This window comes from Hippocampus guttulatus, chromosome 23, assembly GCF_054856545.1.
Source record: "Hippocampus guttulatus isolate MCC_2025c chromosome 23, RoL_Hgut_1.0, whole genome shotgun sequence".
NCBI classification, from domain to species: Eukaryota; Metazoa; Chordata; class Actinopteri; order Syngnathiformes; family Syngnathidae; genus Hippocampus; species Hippocampus guttulatus.
The window spans coordinates 5,286,019-5,313,790 of NC_141283.1; the positions used below are offsets into that span (position 1 = coordinate 5,286,019).

The following is a 27,772-nucleotide window of genomic DNA, read 5'->3' on the forward strand; positions in this document are numbered from 1 at the left end:
AAAAAAAAAAAAAAAAAAAAAAGCAGGTCACCTTTCAGATGCGGTTCTTCTCATTCAAGGTTTGTTTCATCTGCAATTCACCACCGTGGTGGCTTGAAAAAGTCGATCTTCGGTTGGGCACCCTCGTTACAGATGAATTCGGGTCTTCAAACTCTTCTGGCTTTGTTACACCACGCGCAAAGTGAAGAAAAATCTGCATTTCCTTCAGGACCGCCACATGAGTAACCACCACTCCCGACGTTGTGACAAATATTGAGCTTTTATTGTTGGATTTTAAGCAGTGGCTCCGCTTGGGAATAGTGAAATCATCCACTCACCGCCCCCGTCACCTTCATCTTTGACACGTCAGCGTGGGGGGGGGGCACGCAGCACGAAGTCTGAGTCAAGGCATCCTCACTCTCCTCTTTGTCCCTCGGTCAAGTTCACAGCAACAGATCTTGAAATCTTTGCTACCGGGGGGGGGGGGGGGGGGGGGGGTCACGCCGAGGACCAACGTTGCCGCTGCTGTCGCGTTTTTCTTTTTTCCGTTTACTTTTCAGTTCATTTTAGAGTACATGGAAAGAAAACCAGAGTCCGTTCCGTCTTTCTTTGGAATCAAAAGTCATACGTAGACATATTTCAAGTAGACTGTGGCGTATGCATATCTTGTATTGCAGCACGTAATTGTGTCATGCCGAGCAATGGGGGGGGGGGGGACGACGCAGAATGGCTGGAAAAAACAACAACAATGAAGATGGAGATCGGCGCAAGTTCAGGCACATATGCTGAGGCCTAAAGCCACATCTTGGATAATATGTCGATAAATGGGTGTACTATTTGTTTCATGATTGAAAAGTCTCTTAAAAAAAAAAAGAACAAGAACAATATCGATGTACTGACTTGTTTAAAGTTCAAGCAAATGTTGTTGTTTTTTTCCAGTTTATGGGATTTTGTCGTCAGACCAGCAGCCAGGGAATCCGGTCTGATCCACGAAGTGTGCACATTTTATATTGCCCCCTTACAATGAAAAACATGGACCTCCGAATGACAAACCAATATGGAATCAATCACCGAAGCATAAATTTGAAACAAAACTTGGAGATGGATGCTTTTCAAGTTTCGTTTCGTGATAAAACTCAAGGCCTTATCGAATGCATTTGCTTGGGAGACACCAAGGAGGGACTTTGCGCCCCCCCCCCCCTCCCGTGTCGGGGTGAATGAAGGAATGACAGAGAAGACGCAATAGAGAATAGGAGGAAGAGGAAAGGTGAAAACGACCGAGCCGAGATAAAGGAATCATTCACAACCTCGCGCATAAAGTTAACGACGGGTCACGGTTGTGCTCAATTTGAACGGTACCAGATTTTCTCGGGGCGACATGTGAAGAAGACCTTCTGGTCTCCTCCCGGGCGTCTTCTTTTCCTACAAAAGGTCGGGGAGGTGGCCGTAGACCGAGTCCAACAGCGTCTGGCTGGCCTCCTGACTTTTGACTCCGGCGATCTCAAAAAGACGGTCCAACTTGTCCTCGGCGGCGGGGATCTCCTCGATGACGCGCAGCTCCTCGGGGTTCAGGATGTGCAGCATGTCGTCAAAGATGGGCTGCAGGTCGCACGGGTCGAGGCGGACTTGCCGCAGCACCGTGTCTTTCTTCTCTGCGGGGGGGATGACGGCGAAGGGGGAACAAAATGGAAACGGTTGACTTCTCACCGGATGCTCCTTGCAACCGCGAATAAACCGAGAAGCCATGAATACACGCTCACAGACAATTTGGAGTTTGAACGTGAATTCACAAGTTAAATAATCTCAGTAAAATAAGTGAGTCGGGTTCTATTCCCTCGTTTCTTATTTTTTTTTCCCCAGTTCTTAATCACAACACTGAGAAAACGCGGGGGCGAGCAACGCCGGAGTGTTTACCAGCGAGCAGTTGGCAAAGTACAAAACTAATGGCGACCACAAGAGGGCGATCATCATCCATTTATTTTCTATCAGGCTTGTCCTCGTTGAGGGTCACGGCCAGGAAACAGGAGCCATTTCAAGCTCTCATTTCTAAATAACCAGATATGTCGTAAAACCGCTTTACGTATGGATGCAATATTTTACATTACAGATTTTTTTTTCATTTATAATTGACAATAAATGAATCCACCGACTATTTAGAAAGTGAAATGCAGAACAAATGAACAACGTTGGATGGAAGAACTGTAAAAATTGAAGAACTATCCCCCGCTCGGCGGGTGAGGTTGAAGACGAGAGCCGCTGCCCACTCACCTTTCGTGATGAACGAGCCGTTCCTACTCAGGGCCGAGTCTTTGCTGGAGGTGGAGTCGCAACGGAGCAGCGGTTCCGACTCATCGTGGAAGAAGCTCTTGGTCCGGTCCACCGGCGACTGCTCGGCACCCGCGGCGCCGCCGCCGCCGCTGCTGTTGCTGGGAGACTCCGGAGGCTTGTGAATGGGACTGAGGCTTTGGCTTACATTCACCGACGTCATCAGCTGGTTGATGTCAAACTGGGGGAAGGCACATCGTTTGGAGTCAAAAGCCAAAGAATCAAAAGGAGTTTGAAGGGGGCTTGCCCAACGTTCTTTGCAAAGAGAGGGAGCGGCCTTCGGGAAAGCCTCCATCCTCTCCGTCTTACGAGAAACGGATAGCAGCATTTTGGACCAACTGGAGACGCTGAATGGAGGATTGTCCGACTCCAAAATCAAGTGCATGACGGTCATCCAGCCAGGATGTGACAAAGGCATGATTCAAAGTGCTCTCGAGGAAGGAGAGGCTTGACTTTAGCGAGCTGCCGAAGAGGAAAGCAGTTGTCGAGTAAGAATATTCGTTAAAAGCTAGATACAGTGGAGAAGATGAATTTGTCTTTTTCATTTTGAAAGCACATCTTTTGAGTCAAGTTGTGACCGCCATGTTTCCTTCATTATCTCCATGCACTGCACCTTCTTATTGTCCTCTGGTGCTCGTATCTGTGCAAAGCCCCTCCGCCCCCCGCCCTCTCCCCTCCGTCTCTCTGGAGCCGTAATGAACAATCTGTTCCAACCAGTAAGGACTGGTTTGGAGATGAGCTCATGAGAGAAGCTCTTGTCCCCACCCCCCCCCCCCTCCCCAGACTGAAATTGTAAGCACTGCTCGAATTTCCTTCGGTTCTCTTCCATTCAGTGATGACTGCGTCCCAGTGGCGCGGCGCAGCTTTGACAGAATAAGCAATCTCCGTCACACCAGAGAGCGCCTGCTGTGTTTCTAACTGCATAAACCCGCACGACGCAATTAGCGGTCAACACGGAAGCAGAGCAAAGTAGAGCATTTCGGGGAAGCAGGTGCAGCAAACACAACAGAGAGAGCGGCACGTTTATAAAAGCTCCGGCGGGGGGGGGGGTGTTGCGGCCTTTTTCTCCTACCTGCGGGTCGTCCTCCATGACCAGTCTGATCTTCTCCACCACGTCGATGCGGCGCCGACGGTGCAAGGCGTTGATCAGCTTGGCCAGATTGGCGTCGCGGTCCCGAATGGTCCAGTGCTGCAGCGCGGCGTACGCCCGCTCGCGATCCGACGAGTAGCCGCTGCAGAAGGCCGCCACTTCCCGCTCGGTGGCGTTGGCCAGCGACTGATAAAGCTCAACCCACTGGGGGCCCAACTGAGCCGCAACCGCTCTGAGAATGTCCACTCCTAAGACAAAGGGAAACGCGTTGATTTGCCGTCTGGCCGGACACGCGCAAAGACGTTGACGTAGATCCATTTCAAGATCGTTTTCCCATGAATCGATGAAATGAAGCGCGACTCATAGTTCGGAAAAACAAACTCCTTTGTTCTACTGAGCCCAATGAGTCGTCCGATGCGTTTGACTTCAAAGTGCGCGCGCACACACGTGAAATTGTTCATCCACTTTGATGAGCTTCGGGTTGATCCCTAATTGATGTCCGCAGTGGGCAAACACGCAAAATGCGCAAATCCGGGATGACTGCGAGAGATTAAATGGCTAAACCGTCGGCGGTGGGGGATATATGTCGCACGCACACGCGGACACAAACGCTCACAAAAAACGGGGGGCGGGGGGCGAAGATGAATAAACTGGAGCGGCACGCGGAGCCGCGGGACCTCGCGTGCGGCGGCCTCACGGGTCAAACGCCCGCCGCCCGGTTGGCGATAAGCGACAGTGACAGCAGAGAAATCCCCCGGCTCCGAATGCCGCGCTGTCCCTGTTCGCCGGATGGCCTAGAAAAGTCTCGCGATGATTCGGCGCGCCGGCCGGCAGACGTGCTCACGAGGGAGCACGCCCTCCATCAATTTGCAGATGGCGAAGGGCACATATCGAGGCGGCCATTTTCTTAGCATTCGCCGCCATGACGAGCGACGCCGGAGTCCAACGGGAGAGCCGACAAACTCATCGTGAGTCAGCTCCTTTGTGTCGCAAAACGCTCGTGACGTGATTCGCTCTCCTAGGGGAAGCCGGTTAAAACCGCGCCGCGCCTGACTTTTGAAATCTTTGAGCGCGAAGGGCGTCCAGACTTTTTCGGTTCAGGGCCGCTGACAGAAAATAGTGGAAGGATGAAAACGCGTTCCCGCTTTCAGCAATTATTTCTCCCTAAGCCCACCGCGGTATCGCGGCACACGGTCCATTCGAACGGGCGGCCCCCCCCACCGGGCCAGAATGTGCAACTCGACATGATTAACGGAGGGGATATTTAACGAGGGAGGACGCTGGGCGGGTCTCATCTTGTTTTTTCCACAACATTCTCCCAACTTGCTTGGGAAATATATATTGCAAATTAAATGACTTCCAACGGAGCGCGACTTGCGAGGTTCTTTCCTAGCATCGCAATTTTTTTGTTTTTTTTAACGGCCCTCGTTTTTTTCCCAACGCGCATCGATGACATCACGGGCATGAATTATTGAACAGCCTTGATGCAAGACGGACGCGGCGCTAATGCGCAGCGGGCAAAGCGTTTTGCACTCGGTTCCGCCGTCCTCGCATCGTCGGCTATGCGACACGTTTACTTGAACTTGAAACGGGGACAACGTACGAGAGCAGATTCTGAGAATACTCGACCCGGTATGACTCACGTTTCCGGTCGCCTCTCAACAAAACGGCAAACCGAGTTCATGGGAGATCTCGCAGCTTTCCTTTTCATTCTCAAGTTTATTGTCTCACCGTTTTAACGACGCCAGTAAAACGGGCCCTTGCAACCTTCAAGGGGAGCCAAGCGTGCACCTTGAAAGGATTACGACGCTCTTCTCGCGATTGCTCCACAAGCTACGCGGCAGCGCGGCGTTGTTCTTCAAGCGCATACGTTAAACACATACACATGGGCGGCAGATGAGTCACGGCATCAGAAAACAACAGCCGTGGCGGCGCAACGGACCACCGAGGGGAAAATCACCCCCGAAAGCATTTGGCTCTTAATTGGGAGGCGCGTTGAACAATGCTTCAACAGTTCTCGGTGAGTTTACCGCCGAAGAGGAATCGCTTTGACTTCACGTACGAGGTGTGGCAGAAGAGTTCCAGGAGCGCCTTTTGCCTTCCTGGAAGAATCTTTCCAGGAAGGCATGACGGGAGGGCCGAGAATGTTGGCAGAGTGCTTTCGACTCCTGGGGGAGGACTGCAAAGTGTCAAACGGTTGATTTTCCCCTCAACTCTTTCGAATCAAGCAAACACCAAATGAGGAGGAGGAGGAGGAGCCGGTGACCCCCCCCTCACCCCCCCCCCCCCCCCACGGGCGCGTCCGCAGACAGACCGGGTTGACCGGTGAGGATGGACCACGACGCGTATGCTCGCTTCCTGAGTCTTAACGTTTGTCTTTTTATCTTCCTCCTATCAAGGCTGCGCATCGCTTTGTCTCCCCGTCGAGGGAACGCTCTGACCTGCGCGCGTACAAAAAAAAAAAAAAAAACAGCCAAACTCAATGCGGCTGAAACCAGATTTTTCCAGTCAGTCGCCGAGCACAGCCAGGGGAAGGGGTGGCTCTTTCCTCCTCAATCCGTTTTTCAAAGTCGGGTGTCTCTTTCCTTCCCTGCGTGCGAAACGGCGCTCTCCACCTGTTGCGTGCTTGCCGTCGTGTCAACAGATAATGCGCCATGGAGACGGAGAAAAAGAGAGTCATCGGGCGCGGCGGCAAATGCAAAGCGCGATATGGACGTCACGCTGAGAAGAAAGCGGGGAAGATAAATACAGAAAGCGGGTTCGACTGAGTGCTTGGATGTAACTCCAAGCGCTGGCGAGACCTCTCGACAGTACAACGGCAATATTGTTCGCTTCCAGACTATCGGGTGTTCGGTGTGGGAAAAAAAACAAGCTCGGTTCGCGCCGGCGAGTCTCCAACACCGAAAGGGAGGCTCATCTTGTCGTAAAACGACTGGAACTACTTCCGAAACGACAACCCAAAATTGTTTTACAGAACGTTAACGGGGGGGGGGGGGGGGGGGCCTGACGTGAAACTCCAATAATGGTATTAATCCTTCGGGGGGGGGGGGGGGGGGGGGGTCATGAAAGACGATTGCGTAACGAGTCATCGTAGCGGCGGCCTCACCTTGTCCGTTGGAGTAATAGATCCACTTCTCTTTGACGTGGGCGGGGGGCAGCGGCGGTTTCCTCTGAATTGCCCTTTCCACGATACTGCTCGGGTCCCGCGCGGGGCCTTTCTTCAGTACGCGGGAACTGCGTTTCACACTGCACATCACGATCACCACCAGCGCAAGCAGGAGCAGCAGGACGATCATCCAGGGGAGGTGCTCGTTGATATCGAAGTGATCGGGGGCGCTGGGCCGCGGGGATCCTCTTCGGGTGGGTCGGTTAGGATTGGAAACTCGGTCTCGGTTCGGCTGCGCGGGAATCTTCCCGATTCCAGTCCCGACCTCCGACCCCCCGAGTCCCTCTATTGTCCGCTTATTAGGGACACGCGGAGGGTAAGAATTGGGTTCATCCCACGATTGCTCGCGGCGCGGCAGCTGTCGGGTGAGCGCGGGCGGCGAGGCCCGAGCGCGGTCGCCGGCGGCCGCATCGGCGCTCGGCGCACCGCTGCGAATTTCAGCCCCGAGTTTCCCGTCTTGAGTTTCCCTCAGTTGAATCGCAGCCGAACGTCCGTTGACGCCTGGGCGGAGACGCGGGGATGAAAGTCGAAGGGGGGGGGGGATGAGTGAGAACAAATGGCACAAGTCAAGAAAGGGTCTTCGGTTGAACGGGGCTTCGTAAACGCCGTCGACGCTCGACGAGCTCTCACCTTGACGATCTAACGGCGACGAGGAAGATTCCGATGTCGCCGAGTCGCGTCTTTGCGCGGCGGCCGCGGGCGAGGGGGCCGTCGGCGGCGCTCCACACAGATTATCCGTCTCTCTCGTCCCCGCCGCGAGCAGCGTCAACCCCCGAGCTCGGCAGTCCGCGTGGGCTCGGCACTTGAGCGCATTCGACTCGGCGTCGGAGAAAGTTCCTTTGGCGCACGGCTTGCAAATAACATCTTCCGTTTCGCCACCCCGTTTTTTCACCCTGGTCCCGGGGGGGCACAGAGAATGGGGCCGACACTCGGCGCGACCTTCCGCCGACAGGAAGCTGTTCGGAGGGCAGGCGCACACGCGGTCCCGGGAGCTGGCGCAGGGGACTTTCTCCAGCAGGCCCGCGGGACACGGCGCCCGACAGCGATGGCATTGCGCAACGCCGTTTTCGCCTCGCGTGAAAGTACCTTCGGGGCAGGGGCTGCACTCCCTAACGGCGGTTAAGGAACAGTGGGCGGACACGTAGGTGCCGGCCGGGCACTTGTCGCAGACCAACCGGGAGCCGGAATCGGGGTCTTTGTATTGATAATGGCGGGGGGAGAGGAAGGGCAGCTCAGCCGGGTGAGTCGTGTTCAAAACCCGCGCTGAGATTTCCATCGCCAATGTCCACAGGACCTGAGGAAGACACGGCAAGATTCAAAAAGACATTTGTTTGTTTTAAATTGGAAGACATTGTCCTCTCAAGAAACCTACACCAGAAACACCAGGGGCAGGGGGGGGGGGCGAATGAAGAAAAGGAAACAGATATCGTCCCACTGTTTCCCCCCCCCCCCCCCCCCCCAGATTATTATCGAAACAGCACGTCCTAGCTTGCCTTTAATGTTCCTATGCGGCCGGCGAACAGAAGATTGTGCGGGTATCCAACAGGAAATCTCTTTCACCCACACTGCGGACGCAGCGGTTGTTTTAGAGGAATGGAGCACAGCGCATTAATCCACTCAGGGCACGCTCCCCTTCTCAGGCTCGTCCGACACGGTCGCCGGCCAGAAGGCACACGCGCCAGCTCGGCCCACCCTGAAAGCCACATATTAGTCCACCCCATCCGTCCGTCCGTCCGTCCGCCCATCCAAAACGCTTCTCCTCGGCCAAATCCAAACGCTTTCGGTGGACGTAAAGAGGCGCGCGCGTGCATGTTTGCGTGCGAGCGTCACAACAACATTGGGCGGCAATCGCTATCTAATTAAAGAAGGGCTTAATGTGCACACATGTTCGGGATAGGGGCATGCACGTGCCCCCCCCCCCCCTTCGCCGCTTCCTCCTCGCTGACTAACCCCCCCCCCCCCCCCTCATGTTCACCCTAAGAAGCACCTGTTGTTTTGTGGCGCCGCATGCCTTCCTCGCACCGTGGTCGCGGCACATTTCAGCTCGGACAAGGAAGGGAACTGTTTGGGTTGGCTCACTGTGAATTTATCGCCGACAAAGGCTAATTGAAGATTTATTTGATATTTTTTCTTTTTTTGGGGGGGGATGTGTCACACTGCTAAGTGCTCATCCATCGTGCCAATGACTTGACACAAGCTTGTGGTTTGAACACATCCTCTTTGCCGTGCATCGCTAGGCTGACTGCTTTCGAAATTGTGGGAGGACACAGTCGGATAAAGAAAACCCACTTACGTTTACAATTTACAAGGAACGCTAATACATTTATTTCCCAACACCTTCACAATCTCGGGTGCTAGCCTCTGCATTAGCATCTCTGGTGGGTACGATATGATTTATTTAAAATTTCCATGTTGATAAATATTAGTTGTGAACTGCTATTTTGTAGTAGCGCGTAAAGATAAATGTAGCCGTTATTTGCTTTACCAATAATGGCATTCATCCAATTTTTGCTCGTGGTTGTGAAGCGCTTTGTATCAGTGAGTAAAAATAGAACACCTTGATACTTACGAACTTACTTTACTTACTGACCGAGCGACCGACCTACTCACTCACTGACACAGTATCGCCTCCCAGTGTCCAAGGCCGGCATAACAGAAGGATCAACGCACCGAATTGAATTACAGCATTAATTCATGACGCACAACCTGTTTCAGGCTTTCCATTCTATTTTATGGCTATTGCCTGTTTTGATCAAGTACAAGATTATTTGGACTTATTAAAAAACAACAACATTCACGTTTTTTTTTTGTGGGGAGACTGGAACGATTTAAGTCAATTCAATTCATTTCAGTGGGGTTCAACCAACAGTGGTGCAAAAAAAAAAAAACAAGTTGCGGTTCTTAAGAGATTTTTGGCTCTACAAAAAGTATTCAGACCATGTCTTTGTGGTGACAAGCGATGAGTTGAGAAAGACTTGACTGATATTTCCAGTAATTTGGTCAACACAAGCGCAATGTGGCAAACAAGCACAGCACTGTTACAGCCTTTGTATGGCTTCGCCCACAGTGGAATAACTGGATACTGATGAGATGTTAATAATGTGGGGGGGGGGGGGGGGCGCGTCGGATAAATGGTCATTGTGATTGAAAATTGTGAACATGTAGGAACAGTGCCCCTGAAGCTCGGTCTGGAATAGACTGGAAACGGATGTGGGAAGAGAAAATAGGCACTGGCCCTTTAAAATGAGAATCTGTTGAAGGAATCCTGAGAATATGCAACGAGACGGTAAAGATTAAAATGAATGCACTCACCACTGCAGAAATGTACATGGCGGACATGGTGTCGATGTGCGGGACTCAGATGAGGCTCAAGCAAACGTCCTTGCCCAAGCTGACAAGATCAACACTTCTCATCTCTGGGTGTCTCTCCGCTCGTCATCCTTCTCCTCAAGTGGAGTAGAGTGTTTTCTAGTCCGGGTCCCCGGATGGAGCGGCTGAAGGGAGTCGGGGATGAGGGCTCGTCTCACAAAGAACGCGGTGCTCGGTCCCATCGCCGTGACGGATGAGGGCCACGCGTGCATCGCCGCCTCGCCCCGTCGCGCGCTCGTTGAGTGAGCAGTGCGGCGCGGTCCTCTCGCCGCAGAGCACCGCGGAGACTCGGACGCGGTGACGTCGCCGGCGGGGCGTGGTTAAGGACGCACGTGCTTTGAGTTTCCTGTCGGGAAGAAGAGATCAGCAGAACGACTGCTTCTCATTCGTGCTATTTACTGTGCATTTCGATATACGTACACATCTTTTTTTTTTTTGTTTGTTTCATTATTGCATCAGCCGGAAAAGTGTACGCTCTCGGGACCAAATGCCACTCGGGTTAATTTGACCCAACGTTTCTGGATTACTCATTTTTTTAAAGAGCAGTTTTACATTCAAACAATCAACAAAGGCATTCTTGCATTCAAGCAGGTGCTTATTATCAGAAAGTGCCGAACCTCTCCGCTCGTCCGATATGTGTCAGTGGGGCAAAACATGGTTGTTTGAGCAAGCCACTCAGTCATCTGTTCTGTGCAGTCTGCCATCCAGTTAGCATCCTTCTGCCCAGACATGACGTGTTCACTGTTTTGGCCCATTGAGCGGCGCTCAGCATACACACAAGCTGTCACGCTTACAGCCTCGGGCATCGCCGCAAATAGCAGCAGCTGATAAGCAAGTCCAGCGCCATCTGCCTCCCTCGCACGTGCAACGAAGAGGAGTGGACATGAAGCACAAGGATGGTGGAGATGAAGTGTAATACTTTGCCATTGCACAAGACGGAAAATCCGGATGAGAAGTAGGTCAAATTCAGCAGATGTAGGGAATGGAAAAGCAATGCCGCTTGAAATCGGGAAGGTCGACGGCGCCAAGAGAAATCAAGAATGTTATGACAGTGCGTGACAGGGGGGATAAGGATCGAGTCACATCCTGACCGGCACTTCTGCTTCCTCATCCTGCAGAGGAGCGGTGACATTCAAGCTGGACAAACTACTCGAATGGCCGCGGGGCACCACATTTTCTCAAGCTGTAGTTACCGGTCGATGTAGTTGTGGCTTTGCAGAGCACGATTGGGGGGGGGGGGGGGGTGTTGGGGTTAGACCAAGTTGGACCACTCGGTCTCAATCTTTCGAGGGACATGCGTTCACACGTCAACCAAAGTGCATGGGCGGCTCTGGCGCAGATGCTGCCATTCTCCTTTTCGCCACAGCGTGGCGCGCCAACATCATTCTTGAATGGTCCGCCATTCTCGTGTCAGTTATTGACACGGTTACTACACTTCTGGTTCGGTCCGCCTGCCTTAGGACCATCGGATCAATCAATAAATAATCATTTACATACCATAGCAGGCATGGCCCATAAGTCATTGTTTCTCATACCATCCAGTCATGGTTTCATGAAATAAAATGCACACATACACTCGTCCCCCTTCCACCCCGCTCAATGATGAGTGCGATGGCCATTTTATTTTGTGGATATGCGGGACTTGGATTGAATGAAACCCTGATTGTGGAGATGGTATAATAAAGAATGACAGACGAACGCACCCCCCACCCCATACGCGGAAGCGTTGTGCCACCCAGTTGTAAATGATCTGGCTACGCCCCTGGTGGAGCACTTGTGTAGCAGGGATCAAAATTCCACCATTCATCTGGCCGAACTTTTCCCCCGGCTTTGAAAGGTCGCGAAGTTGCGCGCAGTTTGGTCGTTTTTTGGTGGCAGTCGCTCCGCTGCGATGGAGGCATGTCCAAGGAAGGTGGAGACTCCTGCTCAACTTCCTGCACAATACTCTTGAAGCACCGCCAGGAGACAAGAAGGGAGGCTGCTGCTTGGGCAAGGGCGAATGGATCTACGGCTCTCTGTTTTTTCCCCTAATTACAACCGCATCGTAGTTGTTAACCGTTTATACGCCCATCTTCTCGGCTTGTAGCTCTCGAGTTAGCCGCAAACCTGCCGAATAATCGATTGGCAACGTTTGGTAGCCAAGGCTGCGCAAAAGGAAAGGAATGGGTGAGTTTTCCATGATGTGGCGCTTGTGTCGTTTGCGTGTGCTTTCAAAAAAAAAAAGCCAAACGTTGCTTTTGGCCTCATCGTGCACAAGTCAAGCCCCGCGAAGCATTCCAGCCTCGCGTCGAAGCCTTTAAGTCACACCGTGAGCGTTTGAAGAACGCTGGTTAATAAAGTAAGCAATCCACTTAGGTTAGCTTAGCCTGGGAGGAATAGCGAGCTAGCAAACTCAAGCGAATAAACGCCTCCTCCTTGCCTGCATTAACTCGCTATGTGGACGTAAACAATCTAAAAAAAAACAACGACAACAACTGCTGCTGCCAACGTGTCTAAATCGCGATCTGCAGTTAAGCCACCGATCAATAAAACAGATTTTTTTTTTTTATGTCTGAACTAAATTGTGTGAAGTTGGCTGTGGACGTGAGTTTCCACCCACTTTTATGATCAGACAAGGCATATTAGTGTGGCCATGTACATGCGGGCAAGCAACTCCGCTTCTCAAACTGATTTCTTGGCTCGTTTGTGTGAATGGCAGTGTTCATCTTGAAATTAGGCTTCGCGTGTAGTTGTGTGGTTACGGTCTTACAACGTAGGAGTAAACGATCAGTATTGTCACTCGAGAGTTAGGACAACAGAATATGCACTGATCATATCTATCGATCTATGGATGTCCGATCACACCATTGTATTGAAATCTACGCGAAACTATTTAGCTTCTAGTTCATACTCTTGCTATTTTGTCCTGATGTTTTAGTCAGCGACGCGTTTTCTTAGTTTGTTAAATTGATTTGGTGGCAGGTTGGCTTTTATGAGCTGCTTCACACCTAACGCGACCCCTTCTGCGCCGAATTATGCAACCTTCCTACCGCATCTCTTGAGGCGGGGAAGTGTGCGTTTTGGAAGACGTGCAGGTGGTTGTGCGCAGTTCAGCTTTGCTATGTTGCAAAACAGGTTTGAAACCTGACATGGTTGGCAAAGGGTATTTTCGAAAGATTACTGGTCTTCGCGTGTATTCTTGTCCGACTGGTATAAAAACAATCATACAAAGCGGTACATGAAAATGGGTTTAAAAATTCCTCAAAAGTGCAAGGAATTTTTAAAAAATGTCTGACTTTGGCTTTCTTGAGGAGACCATTTTGCTTTTCTTTCAAAATGTTCTAAAATGATTTGCAATAACTACTAAACTAATCACAAAAATGTTGATATTTCACAGAAGCATGTTTGTTACTTGTGTAGTAAGCAGAATAGTGCGATGATTTTCCATTTCGACCTGTCGGAGACAGATTTTGCCGGATTCACACAACTCTAATTCACACAAAAAGTCTGGAGTAGCTCATTTGTTTTCTTTTCAGGAGACATGTCCCGTCTGACTTGAGCTCATGTTTACATTTGAAACAACCCACACGCAAAAAAACCACGACGTGCTGCTATCAAAACAAAAGTGACAACGTGGCTCAACAACAACACGGAGGCAAACAGATATTAAACCTATAGCGTGAACGTGGATCGTTTTGACAGTCGTGTTTGACAACGCACTCAAAAACGTCACCGTACCTTGGAATAAGCACACCTTTTTGAAATGTGTTTCGGCGCTGGTGTTCATTTAAATCCCGCGCTCTAGTTTTTCCCAATTGGATTGGAGAAATTGGACTTCTCACTCAGGTATTGCTTTTTCTCAGTTGGCAACTGGCTGAGGGGATTTTCGGCCGTGTTTGTGTGTGACTCTTCTCTCTCTCTCTAGCTTTGATGGCCACACACTAATGACTAATAAACTAAATCTATAAAATTGCGGTTGAGGATGAAAATACAATCAGCCAATATGTCGGTGTAAACAATGTTAGTGATTCAATTCTCTTTTTGGTTTCCTTATCACAGACATTGTTGCTTGTTTGTCGCCGCTCGTGTTTGATTTGCTCTCAAAACGATTGTGGATTCAAGTCCAGAAAAGTCACCTTGAGGCGGTCTAAATTGAAGCCATGAGGTTTGTGAAACGTCCACATCCTGACAGACGGCGACGCGTGAAAGTGAGCCGGAGACTTCCGGCTTTCATGCAGAGAAGCAGCTGCGCGTGTTCTTGCGGCCTGTAATCTCCCCGCGCATCACCTTGCACATCGACGACGACTCAAAAGCGGCAACGATTGTGACGACTCGACAAGATCGCAAATGAATAATTTCTGTGGTGTATGGCTTTGATATTCGCACTTGCGCCATCTCGTTTCACTGCTCGCGTTGCATTGTTGGCATACAAATCGCTGAGTAAACATCGACGCCCTCCCTTAATTCTCCGTAGGCCACCCCGACAAAATGGCGTAACCCCTCGACTTGCGCACTACATCGGGTAGAGCGTGCACATTTGGACGCAGCCGGGGTTAGCGTTACGTCACGCCAACATTGCGGTGCGCTCAAGTCTCCCCCGCGCCGGAAGTTTCAGCGCACTGCGACATCGGACGTGGAAGTGCTGCCTTGCATGCACGCAGTCCATCACACTATCGGGCGACATGCCTGTCAATCGCGTGCCATAAAAGCAGCCCGACAGTGCAGTATTGATTTCTTGGTTGATTGACAGCTTAGAAGTGTCTTAATAATTGGGACTGCTTTTCTGGGACATCCGCCGAGATGACTGAACAACACAATCCCGCCACTTTGCCAGCCACCTTGAGAGCGAACGTGGAATGAAAGCCATATGCCATCTGACTGAATAGTTGCCGTGGCGATCGCTAGTCTGCTTTTCCTTCGTTGTCAAATGCAAATTAAACCAACGCGCGCAGAGATCTTATCTGCCTGGCGGTTCGTGAAACCCACAGCTAGTTTGAAACGACTGCGCACCGATTGGGCTCAAACACTGAGCAGCTGAGATATTTGACAACGGCGTATTGCTACAGGCACTACGACTAGTTTTTCAGGTAGGTGCAAGAACATTTCCATCACCGGGAATGTTGTGTTTTCACCGCCATTTTTTGGTTTTTATTATTATTATTATGATTATGATAAGAGACGAAGTGGAACATAGAGTGTGGTGAATATACAAGTAGAAAAAATGGATGCCATGATACTCCTGCGCCAATCAAAGCGTGACATTAAACCCGAGGTGCTACTTGATCACGCCGTTAACTTACTTGGCTTGACCCGCCGTTGCCGCACCACGCGCCGGCTCCTCCGCCGCAGACTCTCGATGTGAGCTCGGCTGGAGTCAAGAAGGCCGGAGGGGAGCAGGCAGCAAGGCTTGCGGACGCGAACCGCTGCCAAAAAAAAAAAAAAAAAAAAGCAGACGGGTTTCATTAGTTGGACCCTTGTCACTATATTGTCCTCAGTTCCAAAAAAAGACATCATTCTCCATCTCTGCCTTCATCATGTTGAGTATTTCCTGGAAATATTACATTTATTCGAGTTATTCGATTAGCACTTCATCAATCTTCATTCATTTCCAATGTCTATTTTATATTGTGTTACGTCTGCTATTTTTTTACTTTCTAGTGTGTGTGTGTGAACCCTCCATGTCGCATGAGTTACGACTTCCTTTTCACTTGGCCTCCCCCTTTTTTTTTTTTTTTTTTTGGTTTTCCTCTCTCCGACCTCCTTCCCGTTGGTCTCCGGAGCAGAGGTGGTGGTGGAGTTTGACTACGAAGCGCTCCATGAGGATGAGCTGACCTTGCGAAAGGGGGACCTCATCAAGAACGTGCGCTGCATCCAAGAGGACGGCTGGATGGAAGGAGATCTCAATGGCAAAAGAGGACTCTTTCCGGACAACTTTGTGAAGGTAAGAGCAGGCGAAAAGACGCCATCCTATTTCTTTGTTTTCTTCTAAATGAGCCGGCATCTGCGAAATCCGCTTTGCTTCGTCCGATGTCGACCTGTTGTTTGCCTTGACATCTAGTTGACGGGGGGTGTATTTGAGTTCAAGGTTCAAGTAGCGACCAATCCCTTCCCTGCACATTTCTAACGCGTCCAATTGATTTACTGTCGGCGGGGACATTTTATGACTTTACCACCAGAGCCATCTGACTTGGAGATTTTCTCTCACAGAGTTGCACCATGACCGTCGTCTACCTCTGCTGCTTCCCCCCCCGTCGTTAAACCCGCGATAGTCGAACCGCTAATCTGCGACGAAGACCGGGTTTGGATAGATAATCCGCTAAGAAGCGAGACCCCGGCGGTTTTGGAACTTTTCTTGAGGCTACCGCTATCCGAGAAGCCGTTTGTCATACCCGCGGCTCCGTTTTTTTCATTGCTGCGACTGCCGAACGGCACGGGGGCAGGAGACTTGCCTCGGGACGAAATGGTAAAGAGATTAAACGTCGCTCTGCCAGGACCGGGATTAGTTGCCATGCATCTTCTTAAAGTATCCTCGGGTCACGTGAGCGCGGTTCTTTTGCCCCGGATCGCGATTCTTGGTCTTCCTTTGTCACTTTGGACAGTTGCACGACATCGCATTGAGAAGGGCGGTCGACCGAGGGACCCCAATTATTCACGCGCACGCGTAGAATCCGTGAGGGCTGTGGCCGAATGATCTGTCGGGTTATGTTTTCATAGCGGGAGCGACGTCGGGACACACACCTGCAGCCGCGCACGCTTACACGGCGCAAGCGAAGCGAACTTCCTATTTCATGGAAGTGCGAAGTCAGCGTGAGCCAGGAAGCCGGGCGGTAAACCCAGCCATTGTTTAGCGAAATAGAACGTTCCCGCACCGACGCTGTGGTTGTCTCGGCTTCAATTTGGGATGGTTTGTCACTCGCCTCAAATTCAAACGATGTCGGCCGGTTCAATGTTTGATTTTATCAATGACCATTGACGATGCTCATTTTGTTTTCCTGACACGCGTGATTCCAAAATGGACCTTTTGAAGGAAAAGCCGTTCAGAGAATGCGCGGATGGAGAAAGGGAACTTTTAAGGAACCGGGAGAGGCCTTGACATCGCTTTTCATCATCGATGAATTGCCGTTGTCATTGTCTGCTGTGTCGAATGATGTCACTGACATGCTTTAAAGAGTGACTGCGAGAACAAAACAACCCGGCACGCGCAAACAGTTGGTAACAGAGGCAAGAAAAAAAAAAAACAAAAAACTCACCAACTGTAAAAAAAAAAAAAAAAAACTGCGGGGCGGCCATCTGCCTCGGCTAGTCGGGTTGAGCTCAACAGGTCAGTTAGCGGGACAGAGGGTAGCTAGAGAGAGGGGGGGGGGAAAACAGGATAAAGGGGTCAGCGGTGGGACGTGTATTTTGGTGTGGTTTTAGCTTCGACTTTGGGGAAACGGGGATGACACCTCGACGACACCAATTTCTCAAACGTTAAATGTTCATCATGTTCGTGTTCTCCAAGGAAATCAAACAGGAGGCCAAGGAAATGAAACATGAACCCAAAGAGCAATCCGCTCAGCCTCTGAAGAGAGAGAAGTCCATCGGCAACGTTGCCAACTTGGTTCAGAGGATGAGCACCATCGGGATCCCTACCGGTGGTTTCCAACCACGGCCGACGGCTGCCACAAAGAGTAAGGAATACCTTTGCAGATGAAAAAAAAAAAAAAAATACAGGTCAATCCATATGTTTTTTTTTTTTTTTTACTTTTATGTTGCCTAACATGGTGAAACGCCTCCGGACACATCGTTGTAGAAGTCACGAAGTCCAGAGGGTTTACAAGGGTCGAGCAAAAAAAAAAAATATATATATATATATATATATATATCAAATTTGTTTAATATATTTATTTCTTTTTTAATAAATGTGAAGTTTCCAACAATTCTCTGTCATTTTAAGGTCAGTGTCGAATGATGGAATTGATAAAACACAAGTTTAAAATCATTTTAGCCCAAGGCTGAGATAAAAAGAAAGAAAGATTGTACCGTTTGTAATCACGCGCTGCCTATTTGGCAAGACCTAAAAATGCGCTTCCAGAATGACACTGCAAGAAAATTGATTAAAAGTGATTAAACCAAGTACTCACTTTTTTTGTCAACCATTTCCTTGGCTGCTGTGCTTGAACACGGCAGATCCAAATAGTTTTCACCATTTCCTCCGACATTTTACATGTTGACACTGCTCATACCGCCCCCTTTTTCTAATCCTAGAAGCCCTGCACGTATGAACATGTTTAAAAAAAAAAAAGGGCGCAGAGCTGAAGTCACATAGCCGGTTTTTGTTTTACGACCTGCCTACCTTCTTTTCACAGAGTTGAAGAAGAGACAGTGCAAAGTGTTGTTTGAGTATCAGCCGCAGAACGAAGATGAACTGGAATTAAAAGCGGGAGATATCGTAGACATCACCGAAGAGGTATTGTCTCCCATCGTTTGTTTTTAAGAAGCCAGCGGGTTGCATCAAATCGACTCTTTATCGTCTGCTTTATCCGACAATGCTGGAAGACGTTTCGTTTGACGCACCGATGAGCGTGTTTGTCACGGAATAGGTTCCGAAAGGTTATTGCGAACCTTCCGGTGTTCTGGCGAAACAATGTAGAGCGCGAGTCAGAGAGAAGCGCGCACAAAAGTAGCGTCATGTTTCACTTACCGAAAAACAGCTTTTTTTTTGCACAGTTTGCAATTCCGCGAATATTGAGGACTCGATACCAGGTTAGCCGTCGTCGGCGGTCGTCCCGAATTGGCTCTCCTTGCGCGCAGGTCGAAGAGGGTTGGTGGAGCGGCGTCATCAACGGCAAGTCAGGACTCTTCCCTTCCAACTTTGTCAAAGAACTGGACGTGGCGAAAGAAGACGGAGACTCCAACGGCACAACCCCAGAAGAGGCCGGTATGAGGCCGAGAGCCGGCCGAGAGACCTTTTCGCCCACTGGTCGCTGACTTTTCCCGTTTGCCCTCACCGCATCTCCTCCGCAGATGGACACGGCGCGGAGAACGCAGTGACCCCGTCATCGCCCCTGCCGGCTTCGGGCAACGGAGCGATTGTCCAGCCCAAAAAAATCCAGGGGATTGGTTTTGGAGACATTTTCAAAGAAGGCTCGGTAAAATCAAAGGTCCGAATTCCCCACCTGGATACAGAAGACAAAAAGGAAAATGTGAGTTTGATGACGGTCGCAACACACGTTACATTTGGCAAGTATAGGACGTCCGCTTTTCACAATACACGCAGCTCTGTGTTGACTTGCATGGCTTTAATTTTGGAGGTGCTCAACTCTCCACATCTCGAAATAATAACCCCCCCCCCTTCCTCTCTCTCTTCTTATCTCTTCACAACAGTCATTGCGCATATGCTCTCTTTTTTTTTTTTTTTTTTTTTAAACTGAGTTTGCTATTTCCATTCGGCATTGAATAGACAACATGGCACACGTATGAGCGCTCACCTGGCTTTTCACACGCACCGGCAGTTGCAATTGGAGGTTTCCTTTTGGCGATGTCGAAAGGAAACGTTGCATCGGTTGTCAACTTGGGTGTGTTTTTGCATCGGTCCACCCATCCATTTTCTCAAACGCTCTCTTGGATGATTGAGCTGATTATATCGCCCAAATCCTCAAGAACTTAAGCACCCTGCAAAGGTGCCCCTATTTTTGTAGCAACCACGTTTTCATTTTCCTTTGACTCCTTTCTTGCAATTAATGCTGTACGAGCTTTTCCATATGAAGTCCCTTGTCCATTGACGTGCCATCAATCATTTCCATCTTTCACGTTTGCTGCATTTCAGCCACTGCCTTCATTACCATCAGCCGCAAAGCCCGCCTTTGCCAACGTGACAGAAATGCAGAGGGGCGACGGAGAGAGCAACCCCAAAGGTAAAAATACCTGCCGGCCTTTTGCGCGTGTCGTGTTTTTTTTTTTTTTTTTCCGATCCTATACTTCCTCTTCTGAATCTTCACATTCCCGACATCCAAAGCTAAAGACTTCTGTCGGGTCACCTTCGCTTTGGAAGCCACAAATCAGGATGAACTGACTTTGCGCGAGGATGACATCATCTCGATCATCAGCAAGGTAAGATGTTGCTCGGTGTCCGAATGCACAAGAATACGAATGACTTCGGGAAGTTATCATTTCAACCGGCGTCACCTGCGCGTTTTCAGACCCTCAAAACCCACAAAATGGTCTGACCACCATCGGTGAACTCAAAAGATAAGTTATTTAAAACAAAACAACAATATAGACATCTACAGTACCTGCAGTTGCCAAGAGAATACGACAGAAGGGAATTCTGCCCTCTGGTGGTGAACGGTGCGATTACAATTTACAGTTGCTTAGATCACCTCCGTCGATTCTGACTTTTTTTTTTTTTTCCCCCTTCTGCGCAGATTTGGTTGTGTTCTTGGCCTAAAGGCAAAAGCTAAGAATTAGCGTGGCAAGTTGCTGCCACCAAGTGGAGTTATTTGGACATACACTCTGACCATTTACTTTATTTTTTATCATTGCATCATTAATATGGGGGAAGTGTCTTCTGGCTTCAAATGACAGACATATATATTTACTTTCCGCTTTTAATTTACACACATGATTTGAAGATATATATTACTATAGAATAACTTTACTGAAACCCGCATTTTTAATTCCACTTGTTTTATTGATGAATCTGTCAATGGTCAATCAATGGGTCACTCGCATCGCAATTGCGTAAGGTGGTCCATAGCATTGTTTTTCAATTCGAATCCATTTTGCTCCTGATTTCATTCCAGCAACCGTTTTCCGCAATCTTTTCAAGGGACAGTCGCGCGGTTACAAAGCTGCGGTCTAGTTCCTAGATGGCTTCGTGAGTGAGCGCACTCCCGGCCACTTGTCTTCCCCCCCGTGTTCGTGCGTTTACCTCCTTAACCGGACCGTACAAGTTGTCCGTCGTGGAATCGATGGGCGCCTTTTGACATTTCCATCCCTTCTCTGCGACAGGACACAGGAGAGCCCGGCTGGTGGCGAGGAGAAGTGGGAGGCAAGGAAGGCGTCTTTCCGGACAACTTTGTCGTCATGCTTTCAGAGGGCGAAAAAGAGGTAAGGTCACACACAGCAAGTTAGTTCGATCAAATCTTTCTGACGGGCCTTCCACAAAAAAAAAAAATCCCTGAAACCAGGGCTGAACCTTTTTGGCGACAACTCCCAAAAGTATGTTTGTTGCAAACCAATAAAAAGATCAATGCCCAATCTGTTTCAGGCTTATTTATCTCGAGGGTCGCGCAAGTCCTCGCTGAAGCACGACCCCGAAGAGGTAGGACGTCCGCCACGTCTGTCACCCCAAAAAAACCGTGCTCTTGAAGGAACGCGCAGGGAGACGTCGGGCAGCGAGGGCGCCCGTTAAGAGCGGCCGTCCACTTTGTTTGGGACGTCTTTCTTTTTCATTGAATAGTCGTCATGCTACGGTTAAAAAGAAATGCTCTTATCTTCTTACAGTTTGACACGGTGACTCCCGATTGAGTCTCCGGAGACTTGACTTCCTGCCGCCGACTTTTCATTGCTTCTATTTCTTCTTTCAGAAACCAAAGAAGCCCCCTCCGCCGTCAAAACACATCGGTAAGCGCCTGCGACACACCGTTCATTCCGAAGGAACTTGATCAAGAGTTGAACAAACTATTATCCTGGACTCCACAACTGGTTGGTTGCGGTACCTTCCGACATTTTTTTTTTTTTTTTTTTTTTTTTTTTTGGGGTCCATGCTCCTCAACAGCTCTCAAACCAGAAGTTCCCAGCGCTGACAAGAAGCCTCACGCCATCAGGCCAGAGGACAAAGGTACACCTCCCTTCATTCTCATTTATCGGATGCAGTAACCTGGGGGGTTGAGGGGGGGGGGGGCAATTAAGGCTCACGCCTCCACCGCAAAATGTCTGCCATGCAATCAGAATGATACGTCTCGAATGTTACACATTTGGCTTTTTGTTTTCCTTTACCGTCAAGTATTTTGAGGAAACGCCGACGCCGGCAAAAAGCTCGTTGCTATCGTTGACATAAAACACGTTTTTCTGTGTTTGGTTTTTTTTTTTTTTTTCCCCAAACTTCACCTGACAATTTGGGCATTTTAGTGGCTTTGCGTGGTTTTCTCCATCTCCGAATGCGTTTGCTCCATTTCAGTTGACAAGCCGATGCCAGATCCAAAACCACACAAGCCCGCGGCCCCGCTCCCACCCAAAAAGCCCGTCCCGCCTCCTGGCAAAGGCAAACCGGCAAACCTGCCACCCAAGCGGCCAGACAAGCCTCTTACTCCGTCACCAAATTTGAAGTGGGTCCGATGTCTTCTTTTCTCCCAGCATTGTGCTATTTCGAACGATCTCTGGAGTGATTTGGTTTCTTGTTTTTTTTTTTTGTCCCCCCCCCCCCAGACATAATGGGGAAGTGCCAACATCTCGTCCAAAGCCAGACTTGGACCTATTGCTTCCCCCCAAGCCCAAAACACCCTCAATGGACACAGGGGACAAATCCTTGGAATCACGTATGTATCGATTTTATTTTTCTTTCCCAATTGCCATTTTCACAATTTGGACTTGAGCCACGCGTGTCCCACAAGCTCCAAAGGTTTATTTTAAGTATTTAAGCGGAGATGGGAAATAATCTGAAATCCGCTGTTCGCCCTTCACTGCAGAGTCTAGCGGAGCTGGGGGGGGGGGGGGGGGGGGGGGGCACTTCTCTGCTCAGCAACAGCGAGTCTGACAAGTTGTCATGATACAAGAACATGCAATAGTCGGCGTCCCCGTTTTCTTGCGCGAGCAGTTTAGTGTGACGCAGGTGCAAAGACCTGCTCAACGCCACAGTTGCGGCTCAACAAAGTGGCTCAATTTTATTCGGGTGTCGTTTCGATTCGACTCTACGCCACTCTCATCAAGCGGATCGAACTCGCCGATCGACCGTCATGTCATTTTGAGCCATGACCGTCGTCGATCGGATGCGCACAATCCGCATTTTTTTGCGCTCCTTTTTACACCCCCGCCAGACAATCGTGTGACACCGCGTTCCCACGAGCGGGCGCGCACGGGAAAAATATTCTCGCGCTGACTGGACTTCTTCTCGAACCGTCAAATGTTAGCTTCCAATAACCCCCCCCGAACAATATTTATCTCTGACCTCTTACTCTCTCAACAGCTCTGATGAGTTTCGATGAGGTTTCCCCGAACTCAGAAAAGCTGTCTCATCCCACCGCGAACAGACCAAAGATCACCGGCCGCAGGTTGCCCGCCCAATTCGGCGGAGGGCATTCGGTGAGCGCCTCACTCGACGCTCGTCGTGCTCAACAATTACGCGTTGCTTTAATCACGCGCTCCAAAAAAAAAGCTCCGACGGCATGGACGTACCGAACCTTTTTTGCGCCTTTGTTTGTTTCGGCGGCTGCCGTTGCCAAATGAGCGCATCTTCTCAAGGACACGAGTCCCCAATCGTCACATTGATTTTCAATCATGCCCGCACGCGGTGAAACGCAGATTTAACGGTTGGCCATCTTTCACGCTGAGGCGGCCCCACTGCTTTTCTTGCCTCCTGTAATTGTTCCGAGCCGAGGCTCGCGTCGCCACATTTGAAATAGCCGACAAAAATCCGTACGTCATACGTGTTGAAATATGGATCATTTCACATTGTTTTTTTTTTTGTTAGCAGTACTAGGAGTAGTCGTATTGTTGTTGTCCTTCCTAAATCGTTTAAAAAAAAAAGAACAACCCCCCCCTGTAGCCCAACAAGGAGAACGCCGTGGAGAAATCCCTCAAGTTCGACGAGGAGGATGGCGGCAAACTAAAGCTTCTGGAACCCAGAAAGGTCGTTTGGATTTCTTATTTACCTGCTTTTTTTTTTTTTTTAATCATACCGATGTGCATTCATATGTGGAGAAGGTCGCTAGCTAACGCCGTACTTTTCTTATCAGAGACCTCATTTAATTGGCTGCTTTCACAGACATCAATTGTGAGCACTGTGTGCTCGGGGGCACCGCATCGCTTTGCAATTATTATTTGGGATTGATTTTTCACCCTCCGATTTGCAAAGGAGCAATTTTTCCTGACATCACTGATGACACAGTATTAGGAGCAACTCGGAAATTTGGAACTTGCTCAGGAGTTTTTGACTTCATTCACCCTAATTCCGATGTCTAATCTTTTTTTTTTTTTTTGATCTAATCGTCCACATTCCAAAAACAAACGCCAAAATACAAACACTAATGTGAACGGTGAACTTTTTTTTTTATTTTTTATTTTTCTTTCCTTCTGAAAGCTGTTGAACACCAAAATCTCCCGTTTAGGGTCATGAGAGCCTCTCGGAGAATGAACTTCACTTTTTGCATCGGTGACGGATGAGCATTGAACGCATATCATTTTTAGAATGAATGATTTGTTTTTTGTTTTTTTTAAACTTCAAAAGGGTCCTGCTCTTTTTTTTTTTTTTTTGTCATTTACGCTCTCATTTCCCTTATAATGCGAACCATTCTTTCTGGAGTTCATTTCTCCCTCTCGTGCCGTTTTGGCTCAAGTTCTCTATTTTCACTTCTCTCATAGTCAATTCCAAAGTACTGAAATTAAATATCATGCACCCCCCCCCCCCCCCCCACACCCCTCGCCCCAATCCTCCCTCCGCAGCTTTCCGCACACAACCTGTCGCCGTCATCGCATAAACACAGCGTGGAGGCCAAACCCGGCCCGGCGGCCGCAGCCTCCGGCTCGGAAAGCGGTTTCCAGGGAAGGGAGGATCCCAAATCCCAGATGGAAGCGCTCAGAAGTCAGATGAAGGATCTTCTGCTGTCAGTGGAGCTGTTCAAGGCCCAGCAAATGTAATTCTTTGATAGCAAACTTGCGGAAATGAAGGCACGACCCAAGTTTCTCTTTCGGCGGCATCTTAAGATGCAGGGTCGCTTTTATAAACTCAAGCGCTGCTATGACTTCAGTCGCTGCGCACGTAATAAGCTGATCTGGCAAAGAGCAGCGATTGAAACAACAGCCGACACATTTGGCGTCGACGAGGGCAATCAATTGAAATGTATGTTTGTGCCTATTTCTAGGAAAGAAATAACAGAGCTTCGTGGAGAGTTGGATGAGGAAAGGCAAAAGCGCGTCGCCCTGCAGGTACTATCGATCCCCCGAACCACATACGCCGCCTTCTCCGCATGGAGCGCGCTCTTGAGATCAAGCCACATTATTGATGGCCTCGCCGACAGCCACAAACAACATTCGCGCACATGTTGCAAACACTCGCGCCCAAAGAAATCCAAAATCCCGAAGCAAGACAATGGCTCGGAGTGTGGGTCTAAACCTCGGTTCTGAGCGCTTTGCATTCCGTGTCGTCTCAGATGGAGCTCGATAAGCTAAAGATGGCTGTCCACTCAACGTGAAGCTGAGCTCGGGGCGGGGGAGCTCAAGGTCCAGCTTTCTAGCCTGACGACCAACGAGAGAGCCGGGTTTTGGGGGGAGGACGACGACCAACAGACAGTTGAATGGGCAGAGAGACGGTGCAATCATTTTCACATCTACAAATTCACCTCCCCGTATTTGTGAGATTGAATTTTTTGCACATATTTTGTTTTCAAGCTCGATGTAATTAAATTACAAATGTATATTTTTTTTTTGCCAACAAAAAAAAAAAAAAAAAAAAAAACGAGGCCTTACTTTAAACTACTGTGTCTTTTCCATCCCCCTCCCGCGCTTCTCAAACGGCCTCACGACAGAGGGTCGCTCTCAGTACTACTGACTCCATACAAAGCGGAGCATCCTAATTTTCTCCCGCAACTTTGCAAAGCGCTCTTTTTTCATTTGGTCCTCAGGACAGATCATTTCCCCTCTCCTCTTAACAAGGCGCCTGCTGTTGCTGGAATTGAATCGTTCTTTGCAGCGTCCCAGAGGACGCTGACTCTCTTCTATATTTGTCCGCTCTTTTTGGATGCATTTTCTAGCATTCCTATCCAGGGAAACACTACTGTGCCTGTCAAAAAAAAAAAAAAAAAAAAATTGTACGCGTCGTTCTGGAGCTTAACATTTACCCCGACGGAGTCCGAAAATATCCCATCTCGATATTGTGTATGTATATTTTTTTTTAAACTCGACCGACATGCGGAAGAAAGGAGTTTTTCTGGCTCGTGCCTAAGGATGTTTATACAGAAAAGCCGGAGTCTCGTTTTCATCATCTCTGCGGCTTGCTTACTTGTTCTACTCAGGCCACCGTCCATCAACTCCCAGGTGGTCCGGTCTACCTCTTCTTCTCGTCTATCCCCCCCCCCCCCTTTTATTTTTGTTTTTGTTTTTTCAAAGTGAACAAAATAACTTGTCTCGCTGTTTTTGTGGTGATTTGTCAAAAGCCTGTTCATTGCTCATCAGTTGTGTTTTTGTAAACGAGCTATTTGGGCCACATGGGGGGGGCTATGATTTTCATGAGCTTATGAGAATGAAGACATTTTAACGAGTGATTTTTTTCCAAAAATGCCAAAATGTTAACAGCGGCCACTGTCTTTCGCCCAAAAATGTTGCTTCAAAGCCCTCCCGGTGAGATGATTTTGGTCTGTCGCTTTTCATGGTGGCGTCGAGGTACCAAAACATCAACTATTTCGTTGTATTTGGGGAAACTTGAACTAAAATTGAACTTGACAATATCCTGACAGCCACACGAGGTATTATGACACGTTATATTTCATCGTTATTTTCTTACGCTTAAGACTCCAATTTCTTTAGTGTTGATAAATTCTTGTTTTCAGGATGGCTCGAATATTTCTCGGTATTTTGGGTCAGGGTTCACATTCCAAATAGTGAAAAGAGAACTGGAAGAACACCGACAAAAATCGTACTTTTGTTATAAAAAAAAAAAAGTTATCTTATACCCGCTGTACTACTTTGTTCAAGACAATCTTCCCAAACCGTCTCTAGAATTTTAATTAGCAATAAGCTGGTTGTTTGCTGTTGAAATGGGTGTCAAAAATGATTACGTTGATACACGTGGCATATCCAGGTTCTGACCCCCCCCCCCCCCCCAAAAAAAAAGCTAACAAAATCGCTTTGTACAGTTCCCCAAATTTAAATTAAGATAAGAAAACCTTTATTAGTCTCGCAATGGAGAAATTCCCAATTCACAGCAGCAAAGTTATAAAAGGAAGAAGTAGAATTATGAACACTTGGTGGCGATGTCACAATGTACCGACGTCTCAGACTGCTCTGCGCAATATTTTCTTAAGCTAAAGCAATTTCCGAACACGTTAGCAGGCTGCCTTTTAAGCAATAAGATCATCATAGCTAGATGCTAATGATGCCGGGCACCAAGATGAGAAAAAAAAAAAAAAAAAGCTCTTGAAACACCCCTTTGGGCCTCCTGCTCATGTGTGCCGCACGACCGAGTTTGAATTATTATCATTGTTGTCGTGAACAGTTTTTTAAAAAATGATAAACGTCACCAGTGTCTTAAGGGCGCGACTTCCAAATCGTCCGTTTTGTTTTTGTGTTGCGGATCAACTTGCACACTTTAAAAGGGCGTCGGTGGTCTTCAATTGTGTTTTCATATGAATGCTCGTCGCCTCCGTGCCTGACATGTCGGATGCCGTCTCCCTTTTCGCCTTTTGACGACACGGCTGCTCGATTTGATAATCACATTGTGGGCAAGAGGGATCGGGGAGAGCCGTTGGATGTCGCCTATGTACTGCGCTTTATTTTTCTATCCTGTACATTCCGGAGATTGACACCAAGAAACGCCGAAATCTGCACATTTACGAGTTGAATTTCTAAATAATTTTGTTTACATGAATTGTATCCTTGCATGAGCTGACCCCCCCCCCCCACCCCCACCCCCAAAATATAAATAAATATCTATTTACTATCAAAATTGA

General features: G+C 48.9%; 2 protein-coding genes across 4 annotated transcripts; one reads left to right on the plus strand and one right to left on the minus strand.

Annotated features, from left to right (window-relative positions):
• Positions 1-240: 240 nt before the first annotated feature.
• Positions 241-17,449, minus strand: LOC147185863 (tumor necrosis factor receptor superfamily member 21-like). 2 transcript variants are annotated; one of them, XM_086104192.1, is made up of 9 exons: positions 17,354-17,449; positions 17,159-17,253; positions 15,209-15,331; positions 9,873-10,275; positions 7,191-7,854; positions 6,501-7,061; positions 3,377-3,642; positions 2,248-2,485; positions 241-1,631 (listed from the first exon to the last, which is right to left on the minus strand). In XM_086104192.1, the coding sequence occupies exons 4-9, from the start codon at positions 9,897-9,899 to the stop codon at positions 1,402-1,404; spliced, it is 1,986 nt and encodes a 661-aa protein (XP_085960318.1). In that variant the 5' UTR covers positions 9,900-10,275; positions 15,209-15,331; positions 17,159-17,253; positions 17,354-17,449; the 3' UTR covers positions 241-1,401. The 2 variants fall into 2 exon arrangements, with proteins under 2 accessions (XP_085960318.1, XP_085960319.1); XM_086104193.1 differs by lacking the exons at positions 9,873-10,275; positions 15,209-15,331; positions 17,159-17,253; positions 17,354-17,449 and adding an exon at positions 8,054-8,461.
• On the plus strand, positions 11,713-27,772 carry LOC147185864 (CD2-associated protein-like). Of its 2 annotated transcripts, none has more exons than XM_086104194.1 (19): positions 11,713-12,095; positions 15,692-15,849; positions 17,410-17,578; positions 18,257-18,357; positions 18,702-18,828; positions 18,915-19,093; positions 19,717-19,804; positions 19,906-20,000; positions 20,901-20,999; positions 21,160-21,213; positions 21,479-21,515; positions 21,670-21,732; positions 22,072-22,219; positions 22,320-22,429; positions 23,077-23,192; positions 23,656-23,739; positions 24,552-24,742; positions 24,971-25,034; positions 25,259-27,772. In XM_086104194.1, the coding sequence occupies exons 1-19, from the start codon at positions 12,092-12,094 to the stop codon at positions 25,298-25,300; spliced, it is 1,929 nt and encodes a 642-aa protein (XP_085960320.1). In that variant the 5' UTR covers positions 11,713-12,091; the 3' UTR covers positions 25,301-27,772. The 2 variants fall into 2 exon arrangements, with proteins under 2 accessions (XP_085960320.1, XP_085960321.1); XM_086104195.1 differs by lacking the exon at positions 11,713-12,095 and adding an exon at positions 13,673-13,754.

Coding starts and splice junctions, on each gene's coding strand:
- LOC147185864 (XM_086104194.1), top strand. Junction 18,829..18,914: donor CACAACCCCAGAAGAGGCCG/GTATGAGGCCGA, acceptor TCTCCTCCGCAG/ATGGACACGGCGCGGAGAAC. Junction 21,214..21,478: donor TGAAGCACGACCCCGAAGAG/GTAGGACGTCCG, acceptor TTCTTCTTTCAG/AAACCAAAGAAGCCCCCTCC.
- LOC147185863 (XM_086104192.1), bottom strand. CDS start 9,899: ATGTCCGCCATGTACATTTCTGCAGTG. Junction 7,855..9,872: donor CCATGTACATTTCTGCAGTG/GTGAGTGCATTC, acceptor TGTCTTCCTCAG/GTCCTGTGGACATTGGCGAT. Junction 1,632..2,247: donor CGGCTCGTTCATCACGAAAG/GTGAGTGGGCAG, acceptor TCCCCCCCGCAG/AGAAGAAAGACACGGTGCTG.